Genomic DNA, 27,006 nt, shown 5'->3' with positions numbered 1-27,006 from the left:
AGCCAGACGGGAGCTGGTGTGGGAAGCCCCTCCAGGTCCCGGTTCTGACTGACTGACTGACTTTGAGGGACAGCCGTGCTGAGGGAGGGTCTCCCCACGTGAGTGAGTGCCCTGCTCGCCTCGGGCCTCCAGACCCACTGGACTGCTTTGCTTTTCCTCCAGTTAAAGTCGACACTCGGTTACACAGAAGTGACTTTAATTTTTGTTTCAAGAAGCAGGGACGAATGACTTACAGATCTCCCATTAAAAATTGGTGGAAGGGAAATTTCATAATTAAACTGAAAGATAAAAAGTATAAAACCCCCATTTTGCAGTGTTTTACCCTCTCCCTTAGAAAGTCAGACATAACTTAAAACCATTCCCAGAAATAAGACTCATCGCCCGGAGAATCTGGAGTCTACATAAACAAACATACACAAACTTGATCTAAAAAGTCGGCCGAGGGCGGTGTTGTCAGCAAGTTGTGTGGAGGGGCTGGGGGTTCCGGGGGCAGGACCCTGCCCGATGGGGCGGCCTGCCTGGGGGCTCCGGGCCTGGGGGCTCTGAAGACCCTCTCTCCTGGCTGCTGCAGCTGGTGGCTGGGGTCCCAGAGGGGCAGCTGTGCTACGTGGCTGGGCAGCCGCCGGCCCCCACTGCCCCCTGCACGCCCGCAGCGCGGGGCCAGGAGACCAGGGCCTGGTTCACCACCAGGTTCCGCATGCAGCCGCGGTAGGCGGGAGGCCGCGTCCAGGGATCTGGGGGTGGGGGAGGGAGGGAGACGGGTCGGAGCGGAGGCCGGCATCCCACCAGGCCTCGGTCTCCCCGCTGGGCTGGAAAGCAGGGTGACCCCGGTGCCTGGTCCCCAGGGGCAGCCTTCCTCCCTCCCCCTGCCCCCAGGCCGCGGCCACACTCACCAGGCAGGCCCCCGAGGTGCAGCGGCACCGGGGCGTCAGCCGAGGCGGCCGGCGCGGGGCCCAGGGTGTGGTTGCTCTGCAGGTCCACCTCCAGCCGCAGCCTGTTCCCGCCTTTGGTCACTGCCGGGCACAGGTTCCTTGTGGCCGGGCCGGGGGCCCTCACCAGCCACAGGGCCAGGGGCCCTTTGCCCCTTTGCTCCCGCTTTTGAGTCCCTGCCCGCCCCCCCACCCCAGGGGTCTGCAGCTGCCCCCGGCGGGGGTGGGGTCAGGAGGGCCCAGCTGACCTGCTAGGCCGTGCCACCGCCCGTCACACAGTGCCTCGGGGAGCGTCACCAGTGTGGAGAACTCGCCCGAACCATCGTCTGCCCGCAGCAGGACCTGGGGCGGCAGGGGGTCAGGAGGGCCCCACCAACCCCAATCTCGCCCTGAGGCTGCGGCCCAACCTGCTTACCTGCCTCCCCAGCACCCGCAGCTGCAGGTAGGGGGGCGCCAGGCCCCGACCCAAGTGGAAGACGAGGCCGGTGGCTGTCTGGGGCCGCACCTCCAGCTCCAGGCCCAGGTCAGGCAGTGTGGCCCCCAGGGTGTCTGCAGGGAGGGGCCGTGAGAGAAGGAAGGCCTCGGCCCCAGGCCACCCCCCCCACCCCGTTCTGGGCATCGCTCCCACCCCAGCCCAGGCACGTAGGGGACTGGGGGGGCGCCAGCAGGGGACAGACCTAGAGTGATGGCTCCTCCGCTGCCTGCAAAGAACAGGCCCTTCTCCAGGGGACCTGAGAAGCAGGGTGTGGCCCCCACCACCCGGGTGGGAGCCCCCAGGAGCTGCCCGTCCAACCTCAGTCTCTTCACACAACCGCTGAACCCGGAGCGCCTGATGGCCACCTGTGTGGGCACAGGGGGTGACTTGGGTCAGGTCCCTGGGGTGCTGAGGAGGGTGGAGAGTGTCCAGCGGCAGGGGTGGGAAGCTGGGGCGAGGTGGTTCTCACCGGGAGCTGCGGGCTGTGGCCACCAGCAGGGAGGCCCCCCACAAAGAGAGTGTGTGGCCGGGGGCCCTCCTCCCCCTGGTGCCGCTGGCCCGGCCCCTCCTGGCTCTGGGCCCAGACCCCGTCCGTCACCAGCTGGATCCGAGTCTTCTCCCAACGCACAGACACCTGGGAGTGGGAAGGCACATCAGGATGGGAGCTCCCAGGGCCACCGCCCTGCCCCGCCCCGCCCCTGCGTCCCCTCTCCCCAGCCCCTCACTGTATGCCACCGGCCAGTCCGTGAACGCTGGCGGCTCTGGACTCGGAGCTGGGGCCCAGGGCCTTCGGTCTGAGCGACAAAGCGTCCGTGGCTCAGGAAGAGGGCTAGGGAAGGGCTGCTGGCCGTCAGCGGGGCAGCGAGGAGCAGGAGCCCTCGGGGGGCATGCGGGCGGATGAGCATGGAAAGCTGCGACCTGGAAGCCAGGCGGGGGCATCAGCCTCGGGCTGCCCCCCTCCCCCCAGCAGCCCCCTCTCCCCACCGCCGCCCCTGGCCTTACCAGTCACTGGTGGGGGGCGGGATGTGTGCAAACTCCAGGTAACTGGACAGGGGACCCCCAAACTGGTAGGCGTCTCGTACGGCCCTGAGGGGCGAGACTGGCGAGCAGGAAGCGTCCTGGGCGGGCTGCCGGCTGCGGCGGGAGGCCTGGGGGGTCGGATGGGGATGAGGGAATGCAGGAATGCATGGAGGCCACCTTCTGCCTACCCCAGCCCCACGCCCCCACCTTGCGAGACACCGTGGCCCGCAGTCCTCGCGGGCTCTGCTCTGGGGCCTGGGTGTGAGGGGCCGGGACGCAGCCTGAGCTCACGTTGACGCCCTCCAGGTTCTGCTGCAGGTCAAGCACGCGCTGCGGCCCCAGGTGCCTGCGGAGGGCAGGGGGTACACGCGGGTCAGTGCTGGGCCGGGCCAGCGGGTCGTCGCCAGCCCTCCCGAGGCCCACTCAGCTCACCGCAGCACGAATACGTTGCTGATGCAGCCGCTGAAGTTACGGAGGGCGTCGGACTTGGGCAAGCCCCCCAGGAAGAGCTGACTCGACCCCTCACGCTGAAGCTGGGACCACGGCTCCAGGTGGGACTTCATCTCCTGAAGCTGATCGTCCACATAGAGCCAGACCCTGGCGGGGAGAGCAGTGTTTTCCCCACCCTGCCCCCCGCCCCCCGGCTCTACTGCGCCCCCTCCCTGGAGAGGCCAGGTAAGCCGGACTCACCCCGTGGTGTTGCTGTAGAAAGTGACATAATGGGGGGCCCCATCGGCAAAGCCCCGTCGCGTTTTCACCTCAGTCCCTGCAAGCCGGAGGGTCACGTGGCCCTGCTGCAGGGACACCTCGCATGGCCCGATCTGGGGACAGTGGCTGGGTCAGCGGGCCAGGCCGGGGGCCCAGACTCCCTCCCTCGGGCCACCAGCCCCGCTCTGCTGCCCCAGAGGGGGCGGGCGGACGCACCGGGGACTCTCGGTGGAAGAGCAGAGCGCTGTCCTGGCTGCTGCGGAAGCCGAAGCCGGAGTGGACGTTGCCCGTGACGGGCACAGCATTGCTGGGGAGCGCCAGGCGCAGATAGCCGTGGCCATGGAAAGTCATGGCCCGTCCCACCTGCGGGCAAGGCGACCGTGAGGGCCCGCGGTGGCCGGAGAGGGCGCGCAGCTGGGGGAGGGAGGGGGCTCACCAGCAGGTCGGCGGTGCAGCCGGAGCTGATGCCCGTCGTGTTCAGCCTCTTGAGATCCACGTACTTGCCCAGAGCTTTGATGCCCTTGATGCAGCCGCGCACCGAGCCTCCGGAGGGGAAGAGCCGCCGCAGGCTGCGGGGACGGTCCGCGGGACGAGCGTCAGGGGCGGCCTCCCCCGGGCCCTGCCCACCGCGCCCGCCCGCCGGGGCCGGGGCTCACCTCGGGGGCAGCTGGGGGGCTGGCACGCCCCCCAGATAGTAGGCACCGGCCAGCTCCAGCGCGTGGCCCTGCTCCACACTGAACACCGTGGTCCTCTCCACGCGCACCAGCACGCGCTTCCGGCTGCCCCCCAGCAGGAACACCTGGATCTGGGAAGCGCCAGCGCGGGCTGGTACCTTCAGGGCGAGCTGCGACCCCCCGGCCCCTTCCCTCGCCGGGCCCCCACCCCGAGCCCAGCCCTACCGCCTTGCTGGTCGTGGTCAGAGGCGGCGGGCGCTGCAGTGGGTCGGCCTCCTTCAGGCCCGCGCCGAAGTCGTAGAGGAACACGAGACTGCCCTCCCGCACGGCCAGGCACAGGAACTGGTCCTGGGGGGGAGGGGAGGGTCAGCGTGGGCCGGGCGGGCTGGCGGGCCGGGCCGTGAGCACGGAGGACGTGCCTGGTGCCGCATGAAGAAGATGATGCCGCTGTAGGACACAAGCCGCAGCTCCTGGTCGAAGCGCTTGGTGTTGCTGAGCTGGCTCTCCACGCTGATGCGGGCGAAGCCGGAGCCGTCCAGGTAGGAGCCGTCCGTGAGCCAGGGGTCCCCGGTCGACTTGGAGCTGCAGGTCAGAGCGGGCAGGGTCAGCCGAGGGTGGGCTGAGTCGGGGTGAGGGGGGCTCAGGCTGCACGTACCGGGCACAAGGCTTATCCACGGCTGTGTCCAGCTGGAAGGTCTTCTCGAAGTTGTAGAGACTGACCACCTCCTCGTTCAGCGTGTCCAGCTCGATGCAGCCCCGGTAGCCGGGAAAGCGCAGGGGTTCGGGGGGCTGTGGGCACAGCGCACGGTCAGGGAGCCTCCCCGCCCAGGACAGACCCAAGGGGAGGAACTCGGGCTACAGCGCGACGGACTGAAGCCAGACCCTGAGCAGGACTTCCTCGGACAGGGGTGCAGGGCAGGGTGGCCGCGCACCCAGGCCGCACCGGGCTCACCGTGAAGTTGCCAGGGTAGCCTCCCACGTAGAAGACAAAGTCATCAGGCTGCACACTGAGCAGCCCTTCGGCCCCAGGGGCCTCCGTATCACCCTTGGTCTCTTGGACCATCTGATTCTCCACTGTGACAGACATATGGCCAAACTGGAGGGTCCTGAGGGCAGAGATAAGAGAGGGAGGTGTGGACACGCGGCCACGCCCGGCAAGGGGGGGAGCACCATGGGGGCCGGGCCTCCCACCTGTCAATGCTGACGGCTGCGAACTGTTCACCGATGTCCTCGTCAATGCTGAGGGCCGTGGGGCCCGCCTCCCCGAGGCGGTACACCCAGTGCACCTTCTGGCCACGCAGAGCCACACCCATGTAGTCGCCGGTGGCCTGTAGTGGCAGGAGACTCAGGGGGACAGGGACCCGGTGTGGGCCGCCCGCTCCGACCTGGCGCCCGGCTCCACCCAGCCCACCGAGCCCGCCCGCTACCTGCCGGCTGCCCATGTACAGCACGAACTGGTCCCCGGCGACCTGGCCGGGTGCCGGCTCCGGGCTCTGCAGGTAGAACTTGAGGGCCGTGTAAGAGACGAGGCTGGCGAGGTCCCGAGGGGTGCGCAGCTGCACCCCTGAGCTCCCGTTGAACTTCATGGGCACCTTGACCTGTGGGGGGCGCGCAGCCCATCAGCGTCTGCCTCCTGGTCTCTCAGACGCCCACCTGGCCCTGGCACTCGCACCCACCTTATTGGCAGCACCCCGGGCCTGGGCAATGAGCTCCCGCACGCGGCCGATGCTGGCCGACAGGGCCAGGCTGGCGTTGTGCGTCCCACGGTTCTGCAGGAGGCTCAGCTTGGCCAGCAGCTGCGGCAGCGTCTTCTCCAGGGTGGACACTGCAGGGGGGGAGCGGATGGGGGGAGGCAGCCCTGAGCCCCTGGCCTCCCCACCGCGGCCCCGCCCTCTGTCAGGGCACCGCGCGCCAGGGCCCACCTGAGCGGCCTGCGTCGAGCACCACCCGGTCCAGGTCCTGGCTCTGCAGCCCCTTATACTGGCCCTGCCACCGCTCCACGTTTTTCTGCATGTCTTGAAGCCGGGAGTGCACGCGGGCGGCCGTGTCCTGGGCTTCGGTGACCACGGCCTTGGCGTGGGCAATCTTCTTGCTTGTCTCGTCTGCGGCGAGCAGTGTGCATGCAGGCTCAGCGGGGGGCAAGCGAGGACCATGGGGGGGCCTCATCCCCATCTGGGGAGACCACTAAGACCCCCCTGCCAAGACCAGCAACAGGGATGTCACTCCCGTCCCCGATCTCATGAGAGCCTCAGGGCGGTGGAAACGCACCTTCCGTCCTCTCCCAGGCGGCCCCTCCTGTGCCAGCCTCTCTCGCCACAGCTGGGTCACCCAGTGTCGGCTCAGTCCCGCCTCCCCATGGCCACCCCCCACCCCCGCCAACACCATCTCTCCCGAGCGCCCCCCCTTCCCAGAGTCCCCGTGGCCCCAACCCAGGCTTGTAGGGAAGGTAGACTCTTGAGTCGGCAGGGATCCCTCCTCTGCCCTGAGCCCTCCCGCCCCCCTGGCCCCTGAGCCCTCAGCTCCAGCCACTCTGGCCTCTGCTGCTGCCTCCACCTCCCCCCTCCCCCAGATGCCCCACGGTCCCTGCCGCACACTCCCGCCTGCCCCGCGCCACCTCTCTCCGCGCGCTCCCTGCCCCTTCCAGTTTTCACTTGCTGCCCGGGGCTACGTTCGTTTGGCGTCTGTCTCTGACCAGAAGCGGATCCCCAGGGCTGGGGAGGGTCCCCAGGGTTGGAGCTGCCCACACAGGGGCCCCCCTCAGCTGCCCCGGCCACCGCTCTGGACGGTGCAAGTGTGAACATGTCCCCCATCAGAGCCTACGGGACAGGCTGGCTGATGTCTATCCGGGCAGGTGTCTCTTCAGCTCTGGGGACAAGCAGTGAGGGCGGGGGCAGGAAGGAGACCCACCCTACCTGTGTCCATAGCCAGCATGGCCTGCACCTCCCGGACTCGGGCCGCCAGCTGTTCCTTCCTGGCCCGGGCATCGCGGAGCTGGGTCCCGGTGCCCTGGAGGGTGGCCCACGCTGCGGGGCAGGCAGCCTCAGTCCCGAGGAGCCCCCGCCCCCAGGGTACAGGTGCAGCCCATTTCAGTCCTCCCTCCTGACCAGGGAGGATTAAGGCTCACACACACACAGTCAGATGGAGACATCTGGACACGAGGGCCCTCGGCTCAGGGGGTGGCACTGGCACCCAAGTCTTGGGGCAGCCTCCTGGGCCCACAGCCAAGGCAATGATTCCCATTTTACAGGTGAAATAATGGAGGCTCAGAAAAGCCGAGCCGTTGCTCACGGCCACCAGTGCCCTTAGGTGCCAGCGGCAGAGGGCGCACCCCACTCCCCGCTCCCCACCTGCTCCTCCGCGACGGCCTGGCACACACACGGCCCCCAGCCAGGACAGCAGGAAAACCGTCAGCCGGTCCCCACGTCCCCTTCCAAGGCCCTTCCACGTCCTGGGGGCCTGTCACGAAGCCAGGGTGGGTGGCGGGCCTTTGCAGAGCTCCCAGGGACGGACTTGCTCAGCAGTGGGGAAAATTCCCACAGAGGGCAGCCGCGACCCTGACTCACACGGTGACGACCCACATGGCCGGAGGGTGAGGGTCCCCACAGAGCCCGGACACCCAGCTGGACCCGGCACTCACCGAGGCCCAGCCTCCGCTGCTCCCCAAGGACGGCCTCCTCCAGGGCACTGCTGTCGGCCAGCAGCTCCCGGGCTCGGGGCGCCAGGCCCCGCTGCACGACCACCTGCAGACACCAGGAGCAGGACGCAGTTCACACCTGCCCGGTGGAGCTGCAAGGGAACAGGGGCTCCTGCCGGGGCTGTGGGGGGCGTCAGGGCCTCACCGCCCATGTACGGCTCGCCTGCTGCTGCGCCTGGCCGGCGGCACCCTCGGCGGCCCGCACGGCTTGCAGAATGCTGCTGTAGGCGTTGGCGGCCTCGACGGCCCGCTGGATGAAGCGGTCCTGGTTGACTCCCTGGATGATGCTGTGAGGGGAAGCGGGGAGGATCCAAGGGTGGGGGTGGGGGGGTCCGCCCACCTCACGGGCCTCCGCCTGCCTGGCTGCCGGGATGGCCTGCCTGGCGGCTCTAGACGCCCGGCCTTGCACCGCCCTGCGTGCCTCTCCTGCTCCCTCCTGCCAACCTGGGCCCAGACTTCCGCCCGGCCCCTGCAGGGACAATGGCCTCTCCTTCTAAGAGCCCTCCCAGACCAGCTCTGCCACCTCCAGGCCCTGGCTGCCGCCCACCCCGCCCTGGGCACCCTCTTTGGGCCCCGCACCTGGAAAGGTTGAGCGCCAGCTGGTCCAGCTGCCATGCGTGGGCCTCGGCGGCCTCCACCAGGTCCACCTTGCTGCTCGCGGGGGAGAAGGCCCGCATCTTCTCGAGCAGTGGCGTCCGGGCCCCGTCCAGGCTGGCAGCAAGGCGCTCGTACTCCTGGGGGCGGGTGGGCTTAGGTGGGACCCTCGTCCCCGTCCCCTACTCACCCCCACCTGGTCTGGGAGTGCCTGCCCGCGCCCAGCGTGCAGCCCTTTGGGAGGGGGTGCTGCTCACCTCCTTGGCCTGGTCCATGCTGCGCAGAAGCTCAGAGAGCCGGACCAGGGTGTCTCTGGCGGCCTGTAGAGTGGCCCCCAGAGTGGCGTTGTCCCGCAACAGCTCCTGTTTCCGTTGCTGGAGACGATGGGGAGTGAGGAGGAGGTGACACAACAAGGATGAGGCAGGAAAATAAAGGGGTGGGGTGACAGGGTAGCGGATGATGAGTATGAGGGTGAAAGGGGAGGGGGAGGGGGCGGGGCTGGGGGGGCCCGGCGGGGCAGGCTCCCTACTAGGGCTTCCTCCAGCCGCTCCTGGTTGCGGCTGTTGAGCTCCTCCGCCTCCCGCGTAGTGCCCACCGCCCTGTTCAGGGCTTCCCGCAGGTCCATGAGTCCGGCCTCGTGCTGGGCCAGCTGGTCTCGGGTGCGTGCTACCAGCGCCTGGTTCCTCTCCCAGCGCCTGGTCAGCTGCTCCTGCACACGGGCCAGCACTGGCCGAGACCCCGCGTAGGAACGGTCACTTGGGCAGTGGCTCCTGGTGCCTCCCAGTCCCCACCCACCCTCCCAAGCTGATGAGATGCCCCTCCAGGCTGACCTCAGCCCCAGAGCCCCCAGCCGGGTCCTCACCCCTCCCGTCTCCGCCCTACCGGGGCTGACACCACTCACGTCTCTGGGCCTCCCCCAGCTCGGCCTCAGCGGCTGCCCGCGGAACGCCCAGGTCACGGGCCCGCATCTCCCGGAGCAGCCGTTCCACCTCGGCCAGTGTCCGGCGCAGCAGCTCACCCGATAGGGCTGAGGCGTTGGCTGGTGACAGGCGGTCCGTCTGGGACTCGAGCGCTGTGTGGGTTTGGGGAGCGGGCTGTCAGGGCCCAGGCTGGCCTGCTGCCCGGGCACACCTCTGCCCACTAGCTTCCGAGCCAGAAACGCCCAGCCGAGCAGCTTCAGACAACCGCCATGTAACCGGGCGCGCCCTGGATGGCCCCCAGAGCTCCTGGCTCCAGGCTGCGACTTGCAGGCCTGCCCGGCCCTCTCGCCCACCCCCCCTCACCTCCCAGGGCGCCCCCCACCCCGGTATCCCCACCACTGCCGTCTGCTCAGCCTGTGTGGGGGGGGCACTGGCCTGTCTTACGGGGCCCACCTGCCCTCTCGCTCTGGCCACATGGGCCGCCTCTCCCACCTCCCAACCCGGACCCGCTGTTTCCGCGGCTGAGGCCCATCTCCCTGTCTAAACATCCAAACGTGCCAGTTCTTCAAGGCCGAGCCCCCTGGAGGCAGGCCCCTTGCTCTGACTCTCCCCGCCCTGCCCAGGTGGGCCAGCCCCTACCGCTCAGGGCGCGCTCCACAGCCCGGACGGCTGCCAGCAGCGTCTGTGCCCGGCCCAGTGTGGTCTCAGTGCTGCCCAGGAGCTGGCCGGCCTGGGCTCGGGCCCCTGTGGCCTGTGGATGAAGTACCCCATCAGGCCTCGAGCCTGAGCTGAGGGTCAGGGGTGACGCTGGATGGTTTGGGGCCTGGGGAGAGAGGCCTCTTGGGGAGCGGTCTGCTGAGAGGACGAGGTCCCGGGGAAGGGCTTTCCCGCAGGAGGAGCGTTCCGGGGGGTGGGTTCTGGGGCAGGGCTCCCCGAGGGCCTGCCTGGTCATCCAGCTGCCGCACGTCCTGCCCGAGGCTTGAGGTCTGTCGTTCCAGCGCCTCCAGCTGCTGCGCAGTCTCATGACGGGGGCCAGGGGGTTTCCGGAGCTGGCTCTGCGGGGAGGGGAAGGTGAGAGCCTGCGACCTGGGAAGGGGAGGCGGGGGGCGCCGGGCCGGGCCGGGCAGTACCTGCAGGTCGGCGATGGAGGCGTTCAGCCTGTGCAGCCGGGCCCAGACCACGGAGCTGGCATTGATGCCACGCAGCTGCTCCCGGATGGCGGGGAGGAGAGCGCCGGCCCGCTCCAGGTCGTCCAGGAGCAGGACCACACAGTGGTCACACACTGTGGGCAGGGGGCAGGTGGGCGTGGGGTGAGGGGTGGGCCTGAGGCCACCGGGGAGTCATGGGGTCGGCGAGCTAGAAGCGGGTCACTAGGGGTCACGGAGATGGAACGGGGTACTGAGCTGGGCTGAGGGTGACGAGGTTAGTGGGTGTCAGAGGTCAGCGTGGGGGTCTCAGGGTCAACAGGAGGACAGCCGTGGGGTCTCTCAGAAAATTGAGAAGGAGAGCTGGGACCAGAGAACTGATCTGGAAGTGGAGGTGACCGTCGGGGTCACCAAGTCAGCACAGGACCGGGACTGGCACCACCCCAGGTGGCGTCGGGAGGGTCGGGGGAGCCGGGTGTGGTCAGGCGGCTGGGGGCAGTGGGGAGGGCAGGGACACACCTTCGCAGTGCACGCCGTGGCCCCCAGGCCCTCCTGCCATGGGCACCTGGTGCTGGTGGCTGCAGGTGTCACAGCGCTCCCCACTGAGCCCCGGGGGGCACGTGCAGTGGCCCGTGTGCACGTCACAGTGGCCGCCCTGGCACTGGCAGCCTGGGGTGGGAGGGGTGGGGTGAGTGGCCGGCTGAGGGCCCTGGGGTACTCGCTGCCCCGAGGTGTCCACCGGCCCGCACTCACGCCTGCAGCCCTGCTCAGGGAGCCCCCAGTGGCCGGGGGCACACTCGCGGCACTGGGGACCCCCAGTCCCTGGCCGGCAGTGGCACTGCCCACTCTGGGGGTGGCACTCCGAGCCCTCGGCAGCTGGTCCACAGGCGCATGGGCGGCAGCCCCCGCAGCCCTCAAAGCCGAAGTGTCCTTCCTGGGGGCACAAACTACAGTCAGGGCTCTGCACAGCTCTCAAGACCCAGCTTCCTTCAGCCCTGAGAGCCTGCACCTCCAGCCACGACGTCCTGCCCTTACACCCATACCCCACCCCTCTGGCTCCGAGCCCGCCCCTACACCAAGGCCCCCGCCCCTACAGCCACAAACCCCACCCCTACACCAAGGCCCCCCCTACAACCACAAAGCCCCGCCCCCACACCGAGGCCCCACCCACAAAATCAAGGCCCCGCCCCATCCAGGCAGCTCTACCTGACAGTGGTCACAGCGCTGACCGGTCACACCCGCTTTGCACAGGCAATGCCCACTGTGGGGGTCACAGGCCTCCGTCCCACACGGGGAGCAGTCACACCCTGCAGAAGGGTGGCTGTGACAGTAGCCCCGACCCCCACCCTGGCCTCTTCCCTCCCGCCCTGGGAAGCCCTCGCTGGGCTCCTACTCCACATGCATCTCCATCCTGCCCCAAGCGAAGCCCCCAGACCCTCGCTTTTCGTCACCTCCCTGCTCCACCGAGGTCCAGACCACGCAGCCGCCTCACCGGCCCATCGGGCCCGCCTCCCCTGCAGCCTGGGCTCAGCCAGAGGACCTGCCAGAGCCCTCGCGGGGCGCCCTCCCCCAGGAGAGGCCAGAGTCCCCACGTGACCCTCAGCCTGGCCGTGGGGTCGCCTGACCGTGAGTCCTGGGGGCCTGGTCGGGTCCACCCTGGCCACGCTGGGCCCGGCCCGGGACACAGCCTGCTCCGGGGGGGACACCCAGAGGCCCCTCAGCCCCGCCCGCCCTGCCTACGGGTGCAGTTGCCGGGCAGCAGGGCGTTGCCATAGAAGCCGGGGGCGCAGCTCTCGCAGCGGGGCCCGGTGGTGTGGCGCAGGCAGCCGCGGCAGGCGCCCGTCAGGGGGTCGCAGTCGCTGAAGAGCATGTTGGGGTCGCCGTTGCCGCTGCAGTCGCAGGGCTGGCACGAGCTGCCCAGCACCAGGGGGTTCCCAAAGAAGCCGGGTGCGCACCTGGTGGGGCGGGATCAGTGGCTGGTGCTGGCAGGCAACGCAGCGTCCCCGGGGCCACGCACGCAGACCCCGCCCCAGTCAGGCACCCGCCCGCCCAGCTCACCGCTCGCAGGAGGCCCCAGCGTAGCCGGGTTTGCAGAGACACTGGGTGCGGCCACCTCGCAGGATGCAGCCCGTGGCGAAGCTGCAGAGACGGAGGCGGCCGTTACAGCCCAGCGCGCTCCAGGTGAGCACCAGGTAGGGGGGGTCCCCTCCTCAGGGGCCCACCCCGGATGCCCCGGCCGCCACAGAGGGCAGTGCTGACCCAACCAGGTGGGGGCGGTGGTGTTCCATTCCGGGTCTTGAAGGACTTTGGTCCACCAGTCAAGGGTCGGGGCCCTGGAGGGGCTGGCCCAGCTTACTTGTTGGAAGGCACAGCCAGGGGGCAAGGGCAGCTGATGCAGGGGGCCGCAGGGTCCTCAGATCCACCGCGCACGAAGCCGGCCTGGCAGCGCTCGCAGTGGTCACCCTCGGTGTTGTGCTGGCAGCCCTGGGGCAGAGGGGACAGATCAGCACCGACAGCGGAGGCCTCGCTTCCCGCCAGCTCCCCCACCCCGACCCTGCAGGACTCTGCCCACTGCCAGCGGGCGCCCTGCCCAGGGCACCTCCCCTCCCCCAGACCTCAGCGTACCCGTAACTACTGACCAAAGGCCCCCGGCCTTCCCTACTCTGCGCCTCTGGTGGCTGCCTTCCCCCGCGGTGCCCCACTCACCACGCAGACACCCGAGCCAGGGAGGCAGCGGTCTGAGTGGCCGTGGCACTGACAGGGGACGCAGCGACCCAAAAAGAGACCTTTGACGTCCCGGTAGTAGCCAGGGGCACATTCCTGGGGGCGGGTGGGCATCAGCGGTCAGGAAAGGAGGCGGGGCCAGCCTGGTATGGGGGCAGGCCGGGGACCATGCTCCTGAGCCTGACCGCTGAAGGCACAAAGTCCAGCCCACAAAGCCACGCAGATGCCTCGGCTCAGGGGACCACCTCCTGTTCTCCTCCAAACACCTCTTCCAAGCGGGCGGAGGGAGGGGAGGGGGGTTCGGTGGATGCTGTCTGGGTAAACCGTGGACGTGGGACGCGCTGGGCACTGAACAGATGAAGAGCAGCTGTGTGCACGGGGGGCCGGGCAGGGGGCAGGTGACAGCGGATTAGCACGCGGCCGGCTCAGCCTGTGGCGGGAAGGTCAGCTGCCGGGAGCGTGACACCCAGCTGGCAGGAGGACGGGTGGGGTGAGACGGAGACGGAGGCCAGGCGTGGATGCTCGGGGGAGGGTGGACGTGCGCGCGCGGGGCAGGGTGACCGGCCGGCGGCAGCCCGGCAGCCCGGTGTCTGCCCCCGCCACCTCACCTGGCACGAGTCCCCGCGGTAGTTGGCAGGGCACATGCACAGCTCCACGTTGCTGGCCGGAGGTCCCCCGCCCACCTCGCTGGCCACCTCCAGCGCCACCCTGCGCAGGGAGACGGCCGAGGAGGTCTGTGAGAAGAGGGCGCGGATGTGCAGCTGCTCCAGGCCGGCCAGCACCATCATGAGCTCCTCGCGGGACACGGCGCTGTGGGTCTCCATGTGCCGGAAATTGCCCTGCGCGGCCACGACAGGGCCTCAGTGCGGCCGCTGCCATGGGGCGCAGCAGGAGCCCAGGACAGACCCTCCCGTGGGGGATGGGGACACGCAGGGCACGTGGGGGGGACACGCGCTACAGGTGAGTGATTTCTGATCTGAGAGGCAAAGACTTTAACACACGAAAACACTAACTGCAAATGAAATATGAACGACTTGAGTACATCAAATGCAAGAACGTCTGTTCATCAGAAAAGATCTTACAAAAAGACACACAGGCTACAAGAGTACAGACTAAGAGAAGACGATCGCAGCTCTAAAGCCAGGACACAGGGTGAACATCAAGAATAACACGAAACCCCTTGGAAAGGAAATGGACGAAAGACACAAGCTGGTGGCTTGCAGAGGGAACCCCAGGGCCAGGCGTCGGAGGAGCTGCCCACCCGTCAGGGATCAGGGGTTTGCAAGCCCGCACTCGGCCCAGGAGCACTACCCCCACGGGGGACCAGGAAAGAGGCGTGCTGATGAGGGGCCCGCCCCGTCCTGCTCCGGGACCCTGCTTTCTGACACGGAGAGCAGCCCCTGTAGCTTTGGGGGCCAGAGACGACCGCTCACCTCCACCAGCTGCAGCTCCCCGCGGTGAACGTGGCCGGGTGCCGGGTACACTGGCTCCAGGAACGTGATGCTCATCTGGTTGCCCTGGGGAGGCGTGTGGGCAGATGAGGGCCGGGAATCGGGCTGCCCACAGTCCCGGCTCGGCTGTGCCCGCTGCCCGCCCTTGCCAAGACCACCCGGTGGGCCACCTGCAGCACCACGTCTGGCCTGCTCTCCGTGGGGATGAACACGTCTCCCCGCTGGGTCTCTGAGTGCAGTTCATAGTGGAGGGTCCCGCCGTAGGACGACACCTGGAGGCCGGACAGAGGGATGCGACCTGGCCAGACCCCGTCCAGGGGCCCAGAGTCGACGGCAGTGGTTCTAGGCACCCTATCCCTCCCTGGACACCAGCATCCTCACTGCCGGCCCCCCCAGGCCTCCAGGTGCCCTCCCAGGGGCCGATTGGCCTGCTCACCCGGTCCCCCAGGTAGGAGGGCGGGGCCTGCCAGTACAGCTCGGGGAAGGCCTCAGGCGCGCGCCGCAGGTCCGCGCGAAGCAGTGTTGCCTCCGCCTGCCGCTCGTGGGGCACCACCTGCCGGTCACCACTCAGCAGCGTCCAGCCCTCCATGTCCACGAACTGCAGGGCACGTGGGTGGGTAACACAGGCGCATGCCCTCGCGTATCACAGGGCCCCGTCCTACGTCTCAGACCCCCTCCCTGAGTCCCCTCCCGTCCTGCCCGCACACCTCCCGGCGGGCGTAGGCCGAGCTCCGGCAGCGATCCGTGGCCCCGAAGCAGAAGCAGCGGGTGCAGCCTTTGGGGTTGGCGGCGTCCAGGGAGAACGTCCCGAGGCGGCACTGGTCACACCGCGGGCCCTGCACGTTCTCCTGGGGGCAGGAGGGCACGACAGGGCAGGGCGGTCAGCCGTGTGCCCGTGTTGGCTGTCACCCCACAACTGGGCTGACTGGCCCAAAGGTGCCAGGAAGCTCCAACCTCCCAGAGAGAACGAAGGTCCGCTGAGAAGGCAAGACGAGGGACGGGGTGGGGTCGTCAGGTCTGGCCCCGGACCGCCCTCACCTTGCAAGAGCACTGGCCTGTGAGGGGGTCGCATGTTCCAGGTGCAGAGCCTGCTTCGTGGCAGTCGCAGGGGCTGCAGCTGGGGAAGCCGTGGAACCCGGGAGCACACGTGTCACAGCGGCGTCCGGCCACGTTGGGTCTGCACCTGCCGTGAGGGTTCAGGAACTGGCTGGGCCTCTCCTCCACCTGCCCCTCACACTGACACAAGAGACCAGAGGTGCCCCCCACCAAGGTGGTGCCCCCCTGAGCGCCGGGGACACTGCCAGGGGGTGGGTGGGTTCAGGGCTCACTGGCAGGTGACCCGGGACTGCCCCGAGGCCACGGGGACCCGCACCCTGGTGCTCACCTGCACTGGCCGCTGTCCACATCGCAGGTGGGGTCCATGAGCTCCTGGACGCCAGGCCCCGAGCAGTTACACTCCTCACAGCCGACCAGCGGGTGGCAGCCAAAGGTCTGGGGCTGGCAGACGATGCAGTCGGGCGGGACGGTGCGCGGCGGGCAGATGCACTGGCCCGTGAGCTCGTCACAGAGGCGGCCGCTGCAGTCACAGGCTGTGGGGCGCGTGCACAGGCCCCGGTCAGGGGACCTGACAGCAGACCTGGGGACACTGCATGGGTGGGGGGTGGGGGGCGAGGCCACCCTACCCCCAGCCTGGTTCCACCCAGCTCCGGGCCCCAAGCCCCAGGCAGCTCCTCTGATGTGGCGTCAGCTGGTCAGAACTGCTGTCTAGTCCCCGGAACCTCCTGGACAACCCTGCAAGGCCCGGGCTGTCGCAGACAGGACGCGGCAAGGCTGGTCCACCAGGCTCCAGGACGTGCTCCTGACCACTGTCTCCTGGAGGCACCCCCCGGAGCGCCCGTGGACTGGGGTACTCACGCCTGCAGCTGGGGAAGCCCCAGTAGCCAGTGGCACAGCGGGAGCAGTCACGGCCTATGACGTGGGCGCGGCAGGGACACTGGCCCCCGAAGGGCTCACACGTGGGGCCCGTGGCGCCCACCTCGTGGCAGCTGCACGGCCGAGCCCCGTTGTTATAGAAGAGGGAGAGGGAGGCGGCGGCGTTGCGGCAGAAGGACGACGAGCTGGAGGGGCTGGGGTGAGGGCGGGTGGTGAGGCCAGCTCCCAGCCCGGCCCCTACCCTGCTGCCCCCGGCCCTGAGCCCGGCCCACCTGACGTGGTAACCGTGGGTGGCACACTGGCTGATAAAGTCGTAGGATTTGTCCAGGGGCTCCTCCTGGAAGTAGCTGGGGCTGTAGGCGTCTTCGGGGACCACCAGCACGTACTCCTAGAGCATCAGGGCCTGGTTACCTTCCCGTGGGCCCAGCGAAGAGTCCAGGTCGGGGGTGGGTGCCGGAGCCCCCCGGCAGGGGCCAACGCCAGGGCTTCTCTGCCACAGGCCAGGGTTTGGCCGGGCAGCTAAGACAGCGGTGGTGACATCACACCCTGGTCCGGGGCCCCAGCCAGGCTGCCAGGTGCTGGGTCCCTCCTGGGGCCACTCAGAGGGGAGGCCAGCCTCTGTGGCCACACGGAAGCTTGGGGAGTGCGAGGAGGGGCCCAGACTCCTGGCGCCCCGTCCATCCCTTTTTGCCGGAAGCCTCCCTCTCCAGGAAGGCCACTCTGACCAGCAGGGCCCCAGGGAGCTGCTGGGCAACATCTTGGCTCTTGGACCCCTCAGGAGCCTCTCGTGATGGGCCTGGAGGTCCCCAGAGGCTGCCGCCCCTGGCACCTAGCTCGGGGTTGGGCCGCGGCAAGCAGGGTACACACTGGCAGAGCGACCAATAGCGGTACGACGGGTGGAGGACGGCTACCAGCCCGAGGACTCACCAGCCAGAGCCAGCGGCCCTCGGGCACACGCACGGTCACAGCAAGCTCACTGTCGGTCACGTCCAGGACGGCCCGGCCCTCACACACCACCAGGGCACGGCAGCCGTAGGCGTGCGGGCAGAAGCTGGCGTTGGCGTGGCCTGGAGGTGAGGAAAGGCAGGTCAGTGCCCCCAGCACACGCACAGCACCCCGCCCCACGGCCTCACGGCCTCACCCCGGGCTTGGGACACTCCTGGAGTCACCAGGGAGGAGAGGATCCCAATGGCAGCACCCATTACCGAGGACCGTGCATCCCTGAACACGACACGCGTGTGTGACCCACCCAGAGACCCACGTGGCTGGGCCCACTCGTGCTACGTGAATCGGCCGTGGTCACACACGAGGCCCCACGAGGCGCAGGTCCCCGGGCTCGTCAGAGCAGAATGAAATAGACGTGCGCGGACCCGGGTCCCACAGCGAGCCCTCGATCACCCGAGCGCAGGACGGGGTGAACTTTGAGTCACAGCACAGACGTGAGGGGCAGGGCCTGCCACCCACAGTGGGCCCTGGGACACCTCATGTGAGAGCTGAGGGCAGGATGGGGCACGTGGCCCCGTCACAGCCAGGCAGCGGGCACCGAGCCACGGCCCCTGTGAGCTGTGGACCCAGCACGTGCCCCATCCACTTCACGTGTGGTATCACACGACGGGCCGTGTGGACGAGACCCCCGAGAGCCTCCTCGCCCCGGGGTCCGCCCCTCCGCTTACCCTGCCAGACACGACCCCCGTTGATGAGGACCTCCACAGCGAAGGCGGGGTGGGCCGGCTGGTAGCCGTGCAGCAGGAAGGCGTAGCGGCCCAGGGCGGGCACGTGGGTGGTGAAGACCACGGTGCCCTGCGCCGGTGGGAGCGGATCCGGTGAGTGGGCAGAGATGCAGGGGTACCAGGGGCTGCAAGTCCCGCCCCAGCCCCCCCGGCCCCCCCCGCCCCTTCCCGGCCCCGGCCCCTCCAGGCCCCTCCCAGCCCCCCCCCCGGCCCCGGCCCCTCCCGGCCCCCCCCCCCGGCCCCAGCCCGCACCTGGGGGTGGCGCAGCAGGGTAGGCTCCACGTCGGGGTCCGCAGCGGTGGGGGGCCGGGGCTGGGGCCCGGGCGGGGGCGCGTCCGGCGTGAGCTCCCGAGAGCGGGTCAGCGGGAGGCCGGGCGGCAGCGGCAGCACCTGGCAGTCCCTGAGCACCACAGGCTGCGGCGGCTTCGGGAAGCGGGAGGGCAGGCAGGCGGCACTGGGGGGCGGGGAACACAGGGGTGAGTCCCCGAGTCCCGGCCACCGCCCTGCCGCCGCTCTGGGCTCCCGCCCCCGGCCCCGCTACCTGCTGGGGCTGAAGGCGCCGTGACTGCTGATGCAGCGGACGCGGGGCTCCACGAACTCTGAGCTGAAGGTCTCCGCGGGCACCAGGGTGACACTGTGCTGCAGGCAGGGGACAGGTGTGGGTGTGGCGGCAGGAGCGGCCCATCCCCACCCAGGCCGGTCCTGCTCTCTGCACCGAGCCCGACCCCCACTCCGCCGGCCTCTCCTCCGGCTGCACAGACCCCAGCCCTCGGCTGTGGATTCTGGGCCTGGAGCACCTCCCAGCTCCCCCCGAGGCCACTCCTCCTCCCACTGCACTCCACCGCCGTCTGTGGTCATAGGGCCGGGGAGCCGGCACAGGCAGGCGCTCAGCGAGCGGGGGCTCGTGAGCAGGCATCTCCGTCCTGTACCGTCTACCACGGCGAAGAAACGTGTGTGACGGATACGGTAAAACAGGATATCTCAGGGTGTCTAGAAAAACCCGACAGCGAAGACAGAATACCGCGTGACCACAGTGACAGCTCCATCCTTCCCTGCCATGGCGTTGGCCAAAGAGGCAGCGCAAAGGAACACCTGTGTGACTCCAATTATAGAAAGTTCCGGAACAGGCAAACTAGGCGGTGCTGTCAGTGTCTGGAGGTGGTTACCCCGGTGGGGGGGGGGGGCTGAGTGGCATCGGGGGTGGGGCCATGTTGCTTCCTGGCCTGGGTACTGGGCTGTGGGTACAGCTCCATGGAGAGTCTAAAGTGTCCCAGCCCACGACTACAGCGCCGCGTGTGCATGAGGACAGAACCGCGGGGGTTGCGACATCAAAAAATTAGGAGGAAGCAACGTAGCGTGCGTTACTTAGCAACGTGGAAGAAACGGACTGACTCCGGAAAGCAGAATGAGAAGATGCGCAGATGGGGCATGCGATTATGCTTTGTTGTTGCAAGTCTGTTTTCAATATTTGACGCTTTCATAAAAATATATGCATATGATACTCTGATAAAACTTTTAAAGACCTAGGGAAACGTAACAGTGAGACTAGGTAATACTCTGATGAGAACAACGTCATCCATTCTGTCACTTATTGAATAAACACGTATGCTTGGTTCCGGGCATCAAACTAACGATTAACATTGCCCAGAATGTTTAGCCTTGGGATTTAATTTTCAACTCTGTGAAGTTGACACAGAAGTAAGCTACAGGCTTCCCTGGTGGTGCAGTGGTTAAGAATCCGCCTGCCAATGCAGGGGTCATGGGTTTGATCCCTGGTCTGGGAAGATCCCACATGCCGCAGAGCAACTAAGCCTGTGCGCCACAACTACTGAGCCCACGTGCCACAACTACTGAAGCCCGCGTGCCTAGAGCCCGTGCTCCACAACAAGAGAAGCCACCGCAATGAGAAGCCCGCGCACCGCGACGAACAGTAGCCCCCGCTCGCCACAACTAGAGAAAGCCCACGTGCAGCAACGAAGACCCAAAACAGCCAAAAATAAATAAACAAATTAATTAATTAAAAAAAAAAAAAAAGAAGAAGAAGCAAGTTACGACAACGATAGTGAATCCCAAGCTTCAGAACCCACGCTGTGTGGACCGCTTCCTAATTCGGGTCCACAAGGTGTCGTGTTTTTGTCAATTATACCAAAAAGCAGCCTTTCGTTAAGACTGTTCTTCCTACTCTGCCTCCAGCGCATCACAGCCCCCTTAGGTGACCGTGAGCATTATTTACAAACAAATTTACATTTCATACCCACAGGGAACAAACCCTGCAGGAGGAGGGTTCTGGAGGAACCTCCACCCGATGTGAGCTGAAGATGGCACTGGTGATGGGTACCCAGGCTCATCACATTCTTCTACTTTTTTTGTGTGTTTAAAATCTTCGCAAAGGCCTAACCCCACAGTGGGGTCCTGGGGCCCGTGCAGGTGAGGGGTCGGGCCTCACCAGGAAGAACCGTGCCTGCTCGGCCGTGAGCCGGACGCTGGCCTCCGGGTGCAGGTGGAAGACCGTCAGACGGCGCTGCGCATCCAGGGCGGTGCCCCGGCACAGGGTGCTGCGGGACGGGCAGGGCTGGTCAGTGGGCAGGGCAGCCCTGGAGCCCGGAGTCGTCCACCGGCCCCCCAGGCGTGAATCCTCTCCCCACTCCCCAGACACCTGTATGAGCAGGGGTGGAGGGTGAGCGCCCCCTGCTGGGGGGCCCGCCGGGGGGTGTGCACGGCCACGTCCACCTCCTGGCGGGCGTCCTCATTAGCGTACTCCACCACCAGGGCATAGGGGCCTGGCTGCGTCACCGCCACCTGAAGCTGGACGTCCACCTGGGGGGACAGGGCGAGGTGAGGCCCCCGCCCCAGCGCCCCACCTAGAGAACAGGCCGCTCCTAAACACGGCCCTTCCCATCCCCTCCCCGCACAGCCTCGTCCCCCACCTCAGGGCCTGTGTGCCCGCCGTCCCTGCTGCCTGGGGCACTCCCGCGGCCACTCGGCTTCCAACCTCCGCTCGCTCCGAGCCCCCCCAGCCCACCCGTGGCCCGCCAGCTTCATCACTGTAGAGTGTCCAGTGCCCGAAGTGAACCGGCGACCTGCCACCTCCTCACAATAAGCTGGAGGGCTGGGCCATCCGTACCCCGTGTACGGATGAGGCCCCGAAGCACCGACTCCCAAGGTCAGAGCCCCAGAAGGCAGCAGGTGCTGCCCGAGCCGGCAGGCTGGCCTTGAGCACCCAGCTGTGCCGCCCATGCTCTGCCCGCCGTCACTCTTGCGCTGTGCCTGGGTCCTGTCACTGCAACGTGGACTCCCCCTCCCCACAGGCCATGGGCACGTCTCCCCAAGTCTTGACCCCGCCCACCCCCGTGGGGTCCCGGGGACACGCACATCTGCGCCCTGGCAGGCGACCAGCAGCGGGTGAGCGGGGCTGAGCTGTTCCGTGGGGCAGGGCCGGGGTAAGCTGTTGCCGTGGCGACACAGGGCCTCAGGCCCAGCGGCGGAGGGGAAGCCGTCCAGGGGCAGGTGGGTGTAGAGGAGGCAGCTGGGGGGGGGTGCACAGTCTGGTCAGCACGGGGCAGGCGGCCTGAGCACAGCGAGGGTCAGGCCCGCCCCCTCCCCCACCGGCCGGCCCTCACTGGTCCCCGGAGCGCTGCGCGTCGGGCTGGAACGTGCAGGGTTCGGTCACCCGCAGCTGCAGGAGGGCCGCCTCGTAGTAGGCGCTGGGCAGGAGAGCCACGTAGTCCTGGGGGGAAGGGGGGAGGTTAGGTGCCGTGGTCCCCACCCCGCACCCTGCCCCAGCCCACTCAGCCCCGCCTCACCAGGAGCACCCCCTCGGCCTCCACGAGTAGGGCCCAGGCGCCGGGGTTCAGCACGAAGGGCTCCCCGAAGCCCCTCTGGGGCACGGTGACGAAGGCAGGCTCCGTGCTGGGCGGGAAGGCCACGGGCTGGCTCTGCTCTGTGCCTGGGGGCGGGGACGGCAAGCCTCCTGGACGCAGCATGGCCACCCAGGCCGCACCTCCCCCAGGGCCAGCGGGAAGGGCCGGGCCTCCCACCCACATGCGGGGACGAGGTGGGGCTGGCTGTGGCGAGGCGTGAGTGGGGCGGGGCCCAGGGGGTAGCCCCCCGCACTCACAGTTGGCGCAGGTGGCAAACTTGCCCTGGTCGCGCACGGAGACCCGCCCGCTCACGCTTGCGGGCCCGCGGTTGACGTATCGGAAGACCAGTCGGAAGAGGTCAGGGGAGGCCACGCTCAGCCTTGCCACGATCCTGGGCTGCGGTGGGTACGGGTGGGCGTGGAAAGTCGGGGCTGCTCCTCCGTGGCCATCCCCGGCCCGGCCCTGCCACCTCAGGGGCCTGCCCACCCACTCCGCCGGCCCCAGAATGGGGCAGCACCGCACCCACCTGGATGGGTGCCATCTGCGCGTAGCCCCTCCAGCTGAAGCTCTCAAACTCAAGAGGGTTGAAGCCGAAGCGCACGGCGTGGCCCTCGGGCGTGGCCGCCTCCTCCAGCTCCAGGCGCAGCTGGTGCAGGTCGGGAAGGTAGTGGTCCTGCGCCGGCCTGGCCACGGCAGGGCCGGTCAGGGCAGCTGGCATCCGGTCTGGGCAGGGCGGGCACTGGCCCTGCCTGCTCACCAGGGTCCCCAGGGAGAAGCCCGGGGGACAAGCTGCCGCCCCAGCCCCCTGCCCGCCCGCCCAGCCGGGGCGGGGGCACCCACTTGCTGCAGGTGGGGCCCTGGGTGCTGGGGCGGCACAGGCAGGCGCCTGTCCTCGGCTCGCAGCCCTGTCCCAGAGCTCCGCCAACGTCGCACCGGCAGCCTGCAGCGGGAGGGAGCGAGTCAATGCGGCCTGGCCCCCACCCGGCCTCAGTGTTCCACCCACCCTCTGCCAAGAGTGGCTCGGCTGGGAGGCCGCCTCACCTCCCCCAGGGGCTGCCTGGGTCCCTGGACAACAGAGGCTCTGAGTCCAGGGGCAACGGCCCTGGGATCGGTCAGTGACGCCTGCTGCCAGGGGCAAGGGATGGAGAGGAGGAGCACCAAGGGGTGAAACCTGCCTCCTCACTCCCACGCCCAGCACGGGTCTGGCCGGGCACCTAGAAGCAGCTCGGCAAGTGCCATGCCGTGCCCAGGCCCTGGCTGGGTCCCTGCCCCATCTGTCCCTCTCTGGGCCTCAGCATCCCCCAGGATGTGGTCTGAGGACCGCGTAAGCAGCCGCTTACCACGGCAGCCGAAGTAGTCGGCCTGGTCCAGCCCGAAGAAGCCGTCCTTGCAGGCCGCGCAGGTGTGGCCGCACACGTGGGGCTTGCAGAAGCACTGGCCGTTGCCCTGGGGGCCAAGGGAGAAGGTGGGACCAGGCAGGGGAGGGTCCCTACGTGCGGCTCCCACAGCCCCCGATATCTGGGCCCTCAGACTCACCGGCTGGCACTCAGCAGCTCCACCCACTGTGCCCCTGGGGTCACAGCTGCAGCCTGGGGGAGGGGCAGAGTGGGCCTGAGAGCAGAGCAGGGGGCAGGAGGCCCTGGACTCCATCCCCGCGCCGGCTCTGTGGGGCCGGCCCTCCCCCTCCCCAGGGGTCTCCCCCAGCACCCCGGCACCCACTCCGGGCAGACTCACGGGTGCAGCCCTCAGGGTTGCTAGGACTCAGCCCCCAGAACCCAGGTTTACAGCGATCGCAGCTCGGCCCCTCCACGTGAGCCCGGCACCTACAGGGGATGTGTGCCTGGGAAAGGATGAGACTGAGGGTCAGAGTGGGTCCCTGCCCTCCTACCTGCAAACCCTCAACCCTGGAGCCCTGTCCCATCTCTGGCATGACCCTGCAGTGAGGACAGAGGAGCGGCCAGGCGAACAAATGGACTCTGAGGTTGCCATGGCAACCGAGCAGCTGAGGAAGTGATGGTCCCTCTGGAAGCGATGGCCTTGGCCCCAGAGGGCTGACCTGGGCTCACCTCAGGAAGATCATGATCGGCTGGGGCCAGGCCAGCAGGGTGGCAGGAGCCAGCTGTGGAGAGATGCCCAGGCCGCCGTCATTACTCGGTCACTGACCCTGACGGCCAAGGGCTTCCCCAGGCCTGGCCAGGACCCGAGGCTCCATGGGAGCCAACATACATGCCTCTCACACGTGTGAACAGGCAAGAAACCACGTGTGCCTACATGCCCTGGTCCCCCACCACACAGCACGTGATTATGAACACGCAATGAGCACACACAACAGGCACACACGTGTGAACAGTCATGTGAGCACACATGCACAAAGCACGTGAACAAGCATGAACCGACACACAGCACATGACCACATGCGAGTAAACAGGCACATCCAAGAACCATGTGGAGACACGCACATGCACGACACACGGACACTCATGTGAACGCAGCACGTGAACCATACGAACACACGCGAGCGCACACAGAGCACAGAGACGGTCACGGGAACACGCAGCACATGACATGCACAGCACCCAACACACACACACGGCGCCAGCCTCACCGTCGCAATAGGGGAAGTTGTAGGCACCGGGCGCACACATGTCACAGCGCAGCCCCGTCACTCGGGGTCGGCAGCTGCACTGCCCGCTGTGGGGGTCGCAGGCTGTGTGCAGGGAGCCTTCGGGGGAGCAGTGGCAGGCTGGGGGAGGGGGGAGGAGAGCGGGGTGTGAGCACGCGGTGGGCACACGCCCTCCCCCGCCCCCCCTCCCGCCAGGGCACTCACGGGCACAGTCGGGGAAGCCGTGGAAGCCTGGGCTGCACTCCTGGCAGGTGGCACCTGCGTAGCTGGGGTGGCAGCGGCACACCCCGCCCGCCCCACACAGCTGGTCCAGGGCACCCCGGGGGTCGCAGGCGCAGGCTGCAGAGGACTCGGGGTCAGGCCCTGGGGGCCTGCGGGTGGCCCTCCCACCCCGCCCGGGGCCCCTGAGGCCCTCTGCTCACCGTGGCACTCGGGGTAGCTGTGGTGGCCCGGGCGGCAGCGGTCACAGTGGGGGCCGTCAAACTCGGGTCGGCACGGGCAGCGGCCAGCGTCATCGCAGCCCTCGGGCAGGGTCCCCGTGGGGCTGCAGCCGCACACTGCGGGGCCGAGAGGCGCACGGGGTCCTGAGCCAGGCAGGCCGGGACCCCGGCCCCCCTCCCACCCTCCACCGGGGGCGCTGCGCTCACGCTGGCAGAGGGGGAAGTGGAAGTAGCCAGGGGCACAGTGGTCGCACGCCGCCCCCTCGAATCCCGTCCGGCACGTGCACTGGCCCGAGTCGCGGTCACAGGTTCCGTCCACTACACCGGGGCTGGAGCACTGACAGGCTGCAGGGAGGAGGTGGTCACAGAGGGGTTGGGCTCCTGGGACCCACGAGGGGACGGGGACGGGGACGGGGACGGACTCACGCTGGCAGCCCGGGCCATAGAAGCCCGGCGCGCAGAGCTCACAGTGCGTGCCCTGGAAGCTGGGTTTGCACACGCAGCGCCCCACCCGTGGGTCCTTCCGGCAGGCGTTGCCCTGGGTCCCGGCGGCACTGCAGTCACAGTCTGTGGGGGGGTGGGGGGGGGAGGAGTCTCAGAGGCCCCGTGGACCCCAGCCACCCACCCTCCCCCCCCAAAAAAAAACCTCCCTTCTCCACAAAACTCCTTTCCTTACACTTGACACTGCACTCATGCAAAACAAAAAAGACTAAAAATCCCAACAAGGGAAAGTTGATGTTTTGGGAAAACAGTGGCATGTGGTGAAATCAGGACCACTACACATAATTAGTTGTGCATAATGTAGCAACCAAGTCAACTGCAGGCATTGACTCAACCAGAGAAAATGCAAAAAAATCATAACAAGGTGAAAAGAAAATTCTACTCTTTATAAATAATTCTGGGGATTAGGAATAAGAAAGAAAAAGTGTGCTAAATGTCTTAACTGATGCACAAAAAGGGGGTAATACTATTTAATTTTTGTTACTGACATGGAATAATGGTTCAGTATTTGTCAAAGCATAAGGGTAACCTCGGGCCAGACCAGAAGACAGAAACAGAACTTGCAAACCCTCGGAGAAGAAAACACAAACCAACCACAACACGTTTTGTTGGTAAATCCAGCAAAAGTCGGGAAAGGAAAAATTTAAGCAGAATGTGAGAAATGATACAACTGGGGCAGCTGTGAGCCCAAACTGACAGCAGCCACAGTCCCTCTGCCAGGCCACATCTCCTCTCACGAGATAAACCCAAAGGCATCGGCTGGACTCTTGAAGGAGAATCCAGTCATGTCCTTCTGAAAGAATGCACCTTGAACCAAGGATTTGGACAGGAAACAAAGAGCTTCCAGAAGGGAGAGTGGGTGGCACAGACACAGAGAAGGGGAGCATGGAGCGCGGTGAGCCCAAGGCACAAGCATTCACGGAGACAAAGAGGGATGTTGTGTGTTGAGAAAGAGGACCTGCCCCAAGAGATGCAGCATGCGCAAAGCTTGAAGAGCAGGATACATATGGTCCAGGGGGTGCTGAAAACTAAAACTATTGTAATTGGGAGGAGAATTTGGCAAAACCATTGTCATAGAAAAACTGAATACACTATTCCCAGAAAGTGACAAAAATTAACAGCAGAGTGGGTTTGGACTTGCCTGGTGGCGCAGCGGTTAAGAATCCACCTGCCAGTGCAGGGGACATGGGTTCAATCCCTGGTCTGGGAGGATCCCACATGCCGCGGAACAACTAAGCCCATGCGCCACAACTACTGAGCGTGCGCTCTAGAGCCCGAGTGCTGAAACTACTGAGCCTGCGTGCTGCAACCACTGAAACTCGTGCGCCTAGAGCCTGTGCTCTGCAACGAGAAGCCACCGCAGCGAGAGAGAAGCCCACGCACCACAACGAAGAGAAGCCCACACGCCGCAACTAGAGAAAGCCTATGCACAGCAATGAAGACCCAATGCCGCCAAAAATAAATACATAAAATTTTAAAAAATAATAGTTAAAAATAAATAAATAAAATCTGACCATGATGCAGTAAAACTAGGACTGAACCATCAAAAAAAGGATGGAATGGAAACCTAACCACCTGAAATGACA

The 27,006-nt window shown here is 67.0% G+C and overlaps 1 protein-coding gene across 2 annotated transcripts in view; it reads right to left on the bottom strand.

Moving 5' to 3' along the window:
• Positions 1-179: 179 nt before the first annotated feature.
• The window catches only part of LAMA5 (laminin subunit alpha 5), a 52,846-nt gene continuing 26,019 nt past the window's right edge, over positions 180-27,006 (bottom strand). Inside the window, exons 12-80 of one of the 2 annotated variants that reach the window (XM_059898532.1) lie at positions 25,346-25,486; positions 25,127-25,264; positions 24,902-25,036; positions 24,684-24,818; positions 24,462-24,599; positions 23,923-23,975; positions 23,591-23,696; positions 23,393-23,445; positions 23,197-23,302; positions 22,697-22,796; positions 22,383-22,539; positions 22,114-22,252; positions 21,800-21,942; positions 21,617-21,723; positions 21,369-21,522; positions 20,653-20,813; positions 20,443-20,551; positions 18,538-18,635; positions 18,249-18,450; positions 17,940-18,066; positions 17,194-17,333; positions 16,539-16,654; positions 16,249-16,460; positions 15,719-15,923; positions 15,373-15,517; positions 15,042-15,182; positions 14,771-14,932; positions 14,505-14,606; positions 14,317-14,400; positions 13,492-13,722; positions 12,866-12,979; positions 12,516-12,643; positions 12,218-12,298; positions 11,900-12,114; positions 11,366-11,466; positions 10,913-11,093; positions 10,679-10,828; positions 10,145-10,296; positions 9,959-10,069; positions 9,654-9,765; positions 8,996-9,166; positions 8,624-8,820; positions 8,352-8,468; positions 8,080-8,234; positions 7,646-7,787; positions 7,444-7,546; positions 6,719-6,829; positions 5,729-5,908; positions 5,483-5,631; positions 5,234-5,404; positions 4,998-5,134; positions 4,759-4,912; positions 4,462-4,595; positions 4,226-4,388; positions 4,032-4,154; positions 3,789-3,937; positions 3,569-3,701; positions 3,349-3,495; positions 3,115-3,245; positions 2,857-3,021; positions 2,632-2,770; positions 2,407-2,552; positions 2,130-2,322; positions 1,874-2,038; positions 1,607-1,769; positions 1,345-1,478; positions 1,178-1,271; positions 894-1,013; positions 180-734 (exon numbers count right to left, since the gene is read on the bottom strand). In XM_059898532.1, the coding sequence (XP_059754515.1) occupies positions 604-734; positions 894-1,013; positions 1,178-1,271; positions 1,345-1,478; positions 1,607-1,769; positions 1,874-2,038; positions 2,130-2,322; positions 2,407-2,552; positions 2,632-2,770; positions 2,857-3,021; positions 3,115-3,245; positions 3,349-3,495; positions 3,569-3,701; positions 3,789-3,937; positions 4,032-4,154; positions 4,226-4,388; positions 4,462-4,595; positions 4,759-4,912; positions 4,998-5,134; positions 5,234-5,404; positions 5,483-5,631; positions 5,729-5,908; positions 6,719-6,829; positions 7,444-7,546; positions 7,646-7,787; positions 8,080-8,234; positions 8,352-8,468; positions 8,624-8,820; positions 8,996-9,166; positions 9,654-9,765; positions 9,959-10,069; positions 10,145-10,296; positions 10,679-10,828; positions 10,913-11,093; positions 11,366-11,466; positions 11,900-12,114; positions 12,218-12,298; positions 12,516-12,643; positions 12,866-12,979; positions 13,492-13,722; positions 14,317-14,400; positions 14,505-14,606; positions 14,771-14,932; positions 15,042-15,182; positions 15,373-15,517; positions 15,719-15,923; positions 16,249-16,460; positions 16,539-16,654; positions 17,194-17,333; positions 17,940-18,066; positions 18,249-18,450; positions 18,538-18,635; positions 20,443-20,551; positions 20,653-20,813; positions 21,369-21,522; positions 21,617-21,723; positions 21,800-21,942; positions 22,114-22,252; positions 22,383-22,539; positions 22,697-22,796; positions 23,197-23,302; positions 23,393-23,445; positions 23,591-23,696; positions 23,923-23,975; positions 24,462-24,599; positions 24,684-24,818; positions 24,902-25,036; positions 25,127-25,264; positions 25,346-25,486 (9,602 nt within the window). In that variant the 3' untranslated portion in view covers positions 180-603. Of the gene's footprint in view, positions 735-893; positions 1,014-1,177; positions 1,272-1,344; positions 1,479-1,606; positions 1,770-1,873; positions 2,039-2,129; positions 2,323-2,406; positions 2,553-2,631; positions 2,771-2,856; positions 3,022-3,114; positions 3,246-3,348; positions 3,496-3,568; positions 3,702-3,788; positions 3,938-4,031; positions 4,155-4,225; positions 4,389-4,461; positions 4,596-4,758; positions 4,913-4,997; positions 5,135-5,233; positions 5,405-5,482; positions 5,632-5,728; positions 5,909-6,718; positions 6,830-7,443; positions 7,547-7,645; positions 7,788-8,079; positions 8,235-8,351; positions 8,469-8,623; positions 8,821-8,995; positions 9,167-9,653; positions 9,766-9,958; positions 10,070-10,144; positions 10,297-10,678; positions 10,829-10,912; positions 11,094-11,365; positions 11,467-11,899; positions 12,115-12,217; positions 12,299-12,515; positions 12,644-12,865; positions 12,980-13,491; positions 13,723-14,316; positions 14,401-14,504; positions 14,607-14,770; positions 14,933-15,041; positions 15,183-15,372; positions 15,518-15,718; positions 15,924-16,248; positions 16,461-16,538; positions 16,655-17,193; positions 17,334-17,939; positions 18,067-18,248; positions 18,451-18,537; positions 18,636-20,442; positions 20,552-20,652; positions 20,814-21,368; positions 21,523-21,616; positions 21,724-21,799; positions 22,253-22,382; positions 22,540-22,696; positions 22,797-23,196; positions 23,303-23,392; positions 23,446-23,590; positions 23,697-23,922; positions 23,976-24,461; positions 24,600-24,683; positions 24,819-24,901; positions 25,037-25,126; positions 25,265-25,345; positions 25,487-27,006 lie in introns of both variants that reach the window. The other variant, XM_059898531.1, reaches the window with a different exon arrangement.

The sequence above is a fragment of the Balaenoptera ricei genome, chromosome 15 (genome assembly GCF_028023285.1).
Source record: "Balaenoptera ricei isolate mBalRic1 chromosome 15, mBalRic1.hap2, whole genome shotgun sequence".
Lineage (NCBI taxonomy): Eukaryota > Metazoa > Chordata > Mammalia > Artiodactyla > Balaenopteridae > Balaenoptera > Balaenoptera ricei.
The sequence above is the reverse complement of the archived record's forward strand: the minus strand, read 5'-3'. Positions and strand labels throughout refer to the sequence as shown.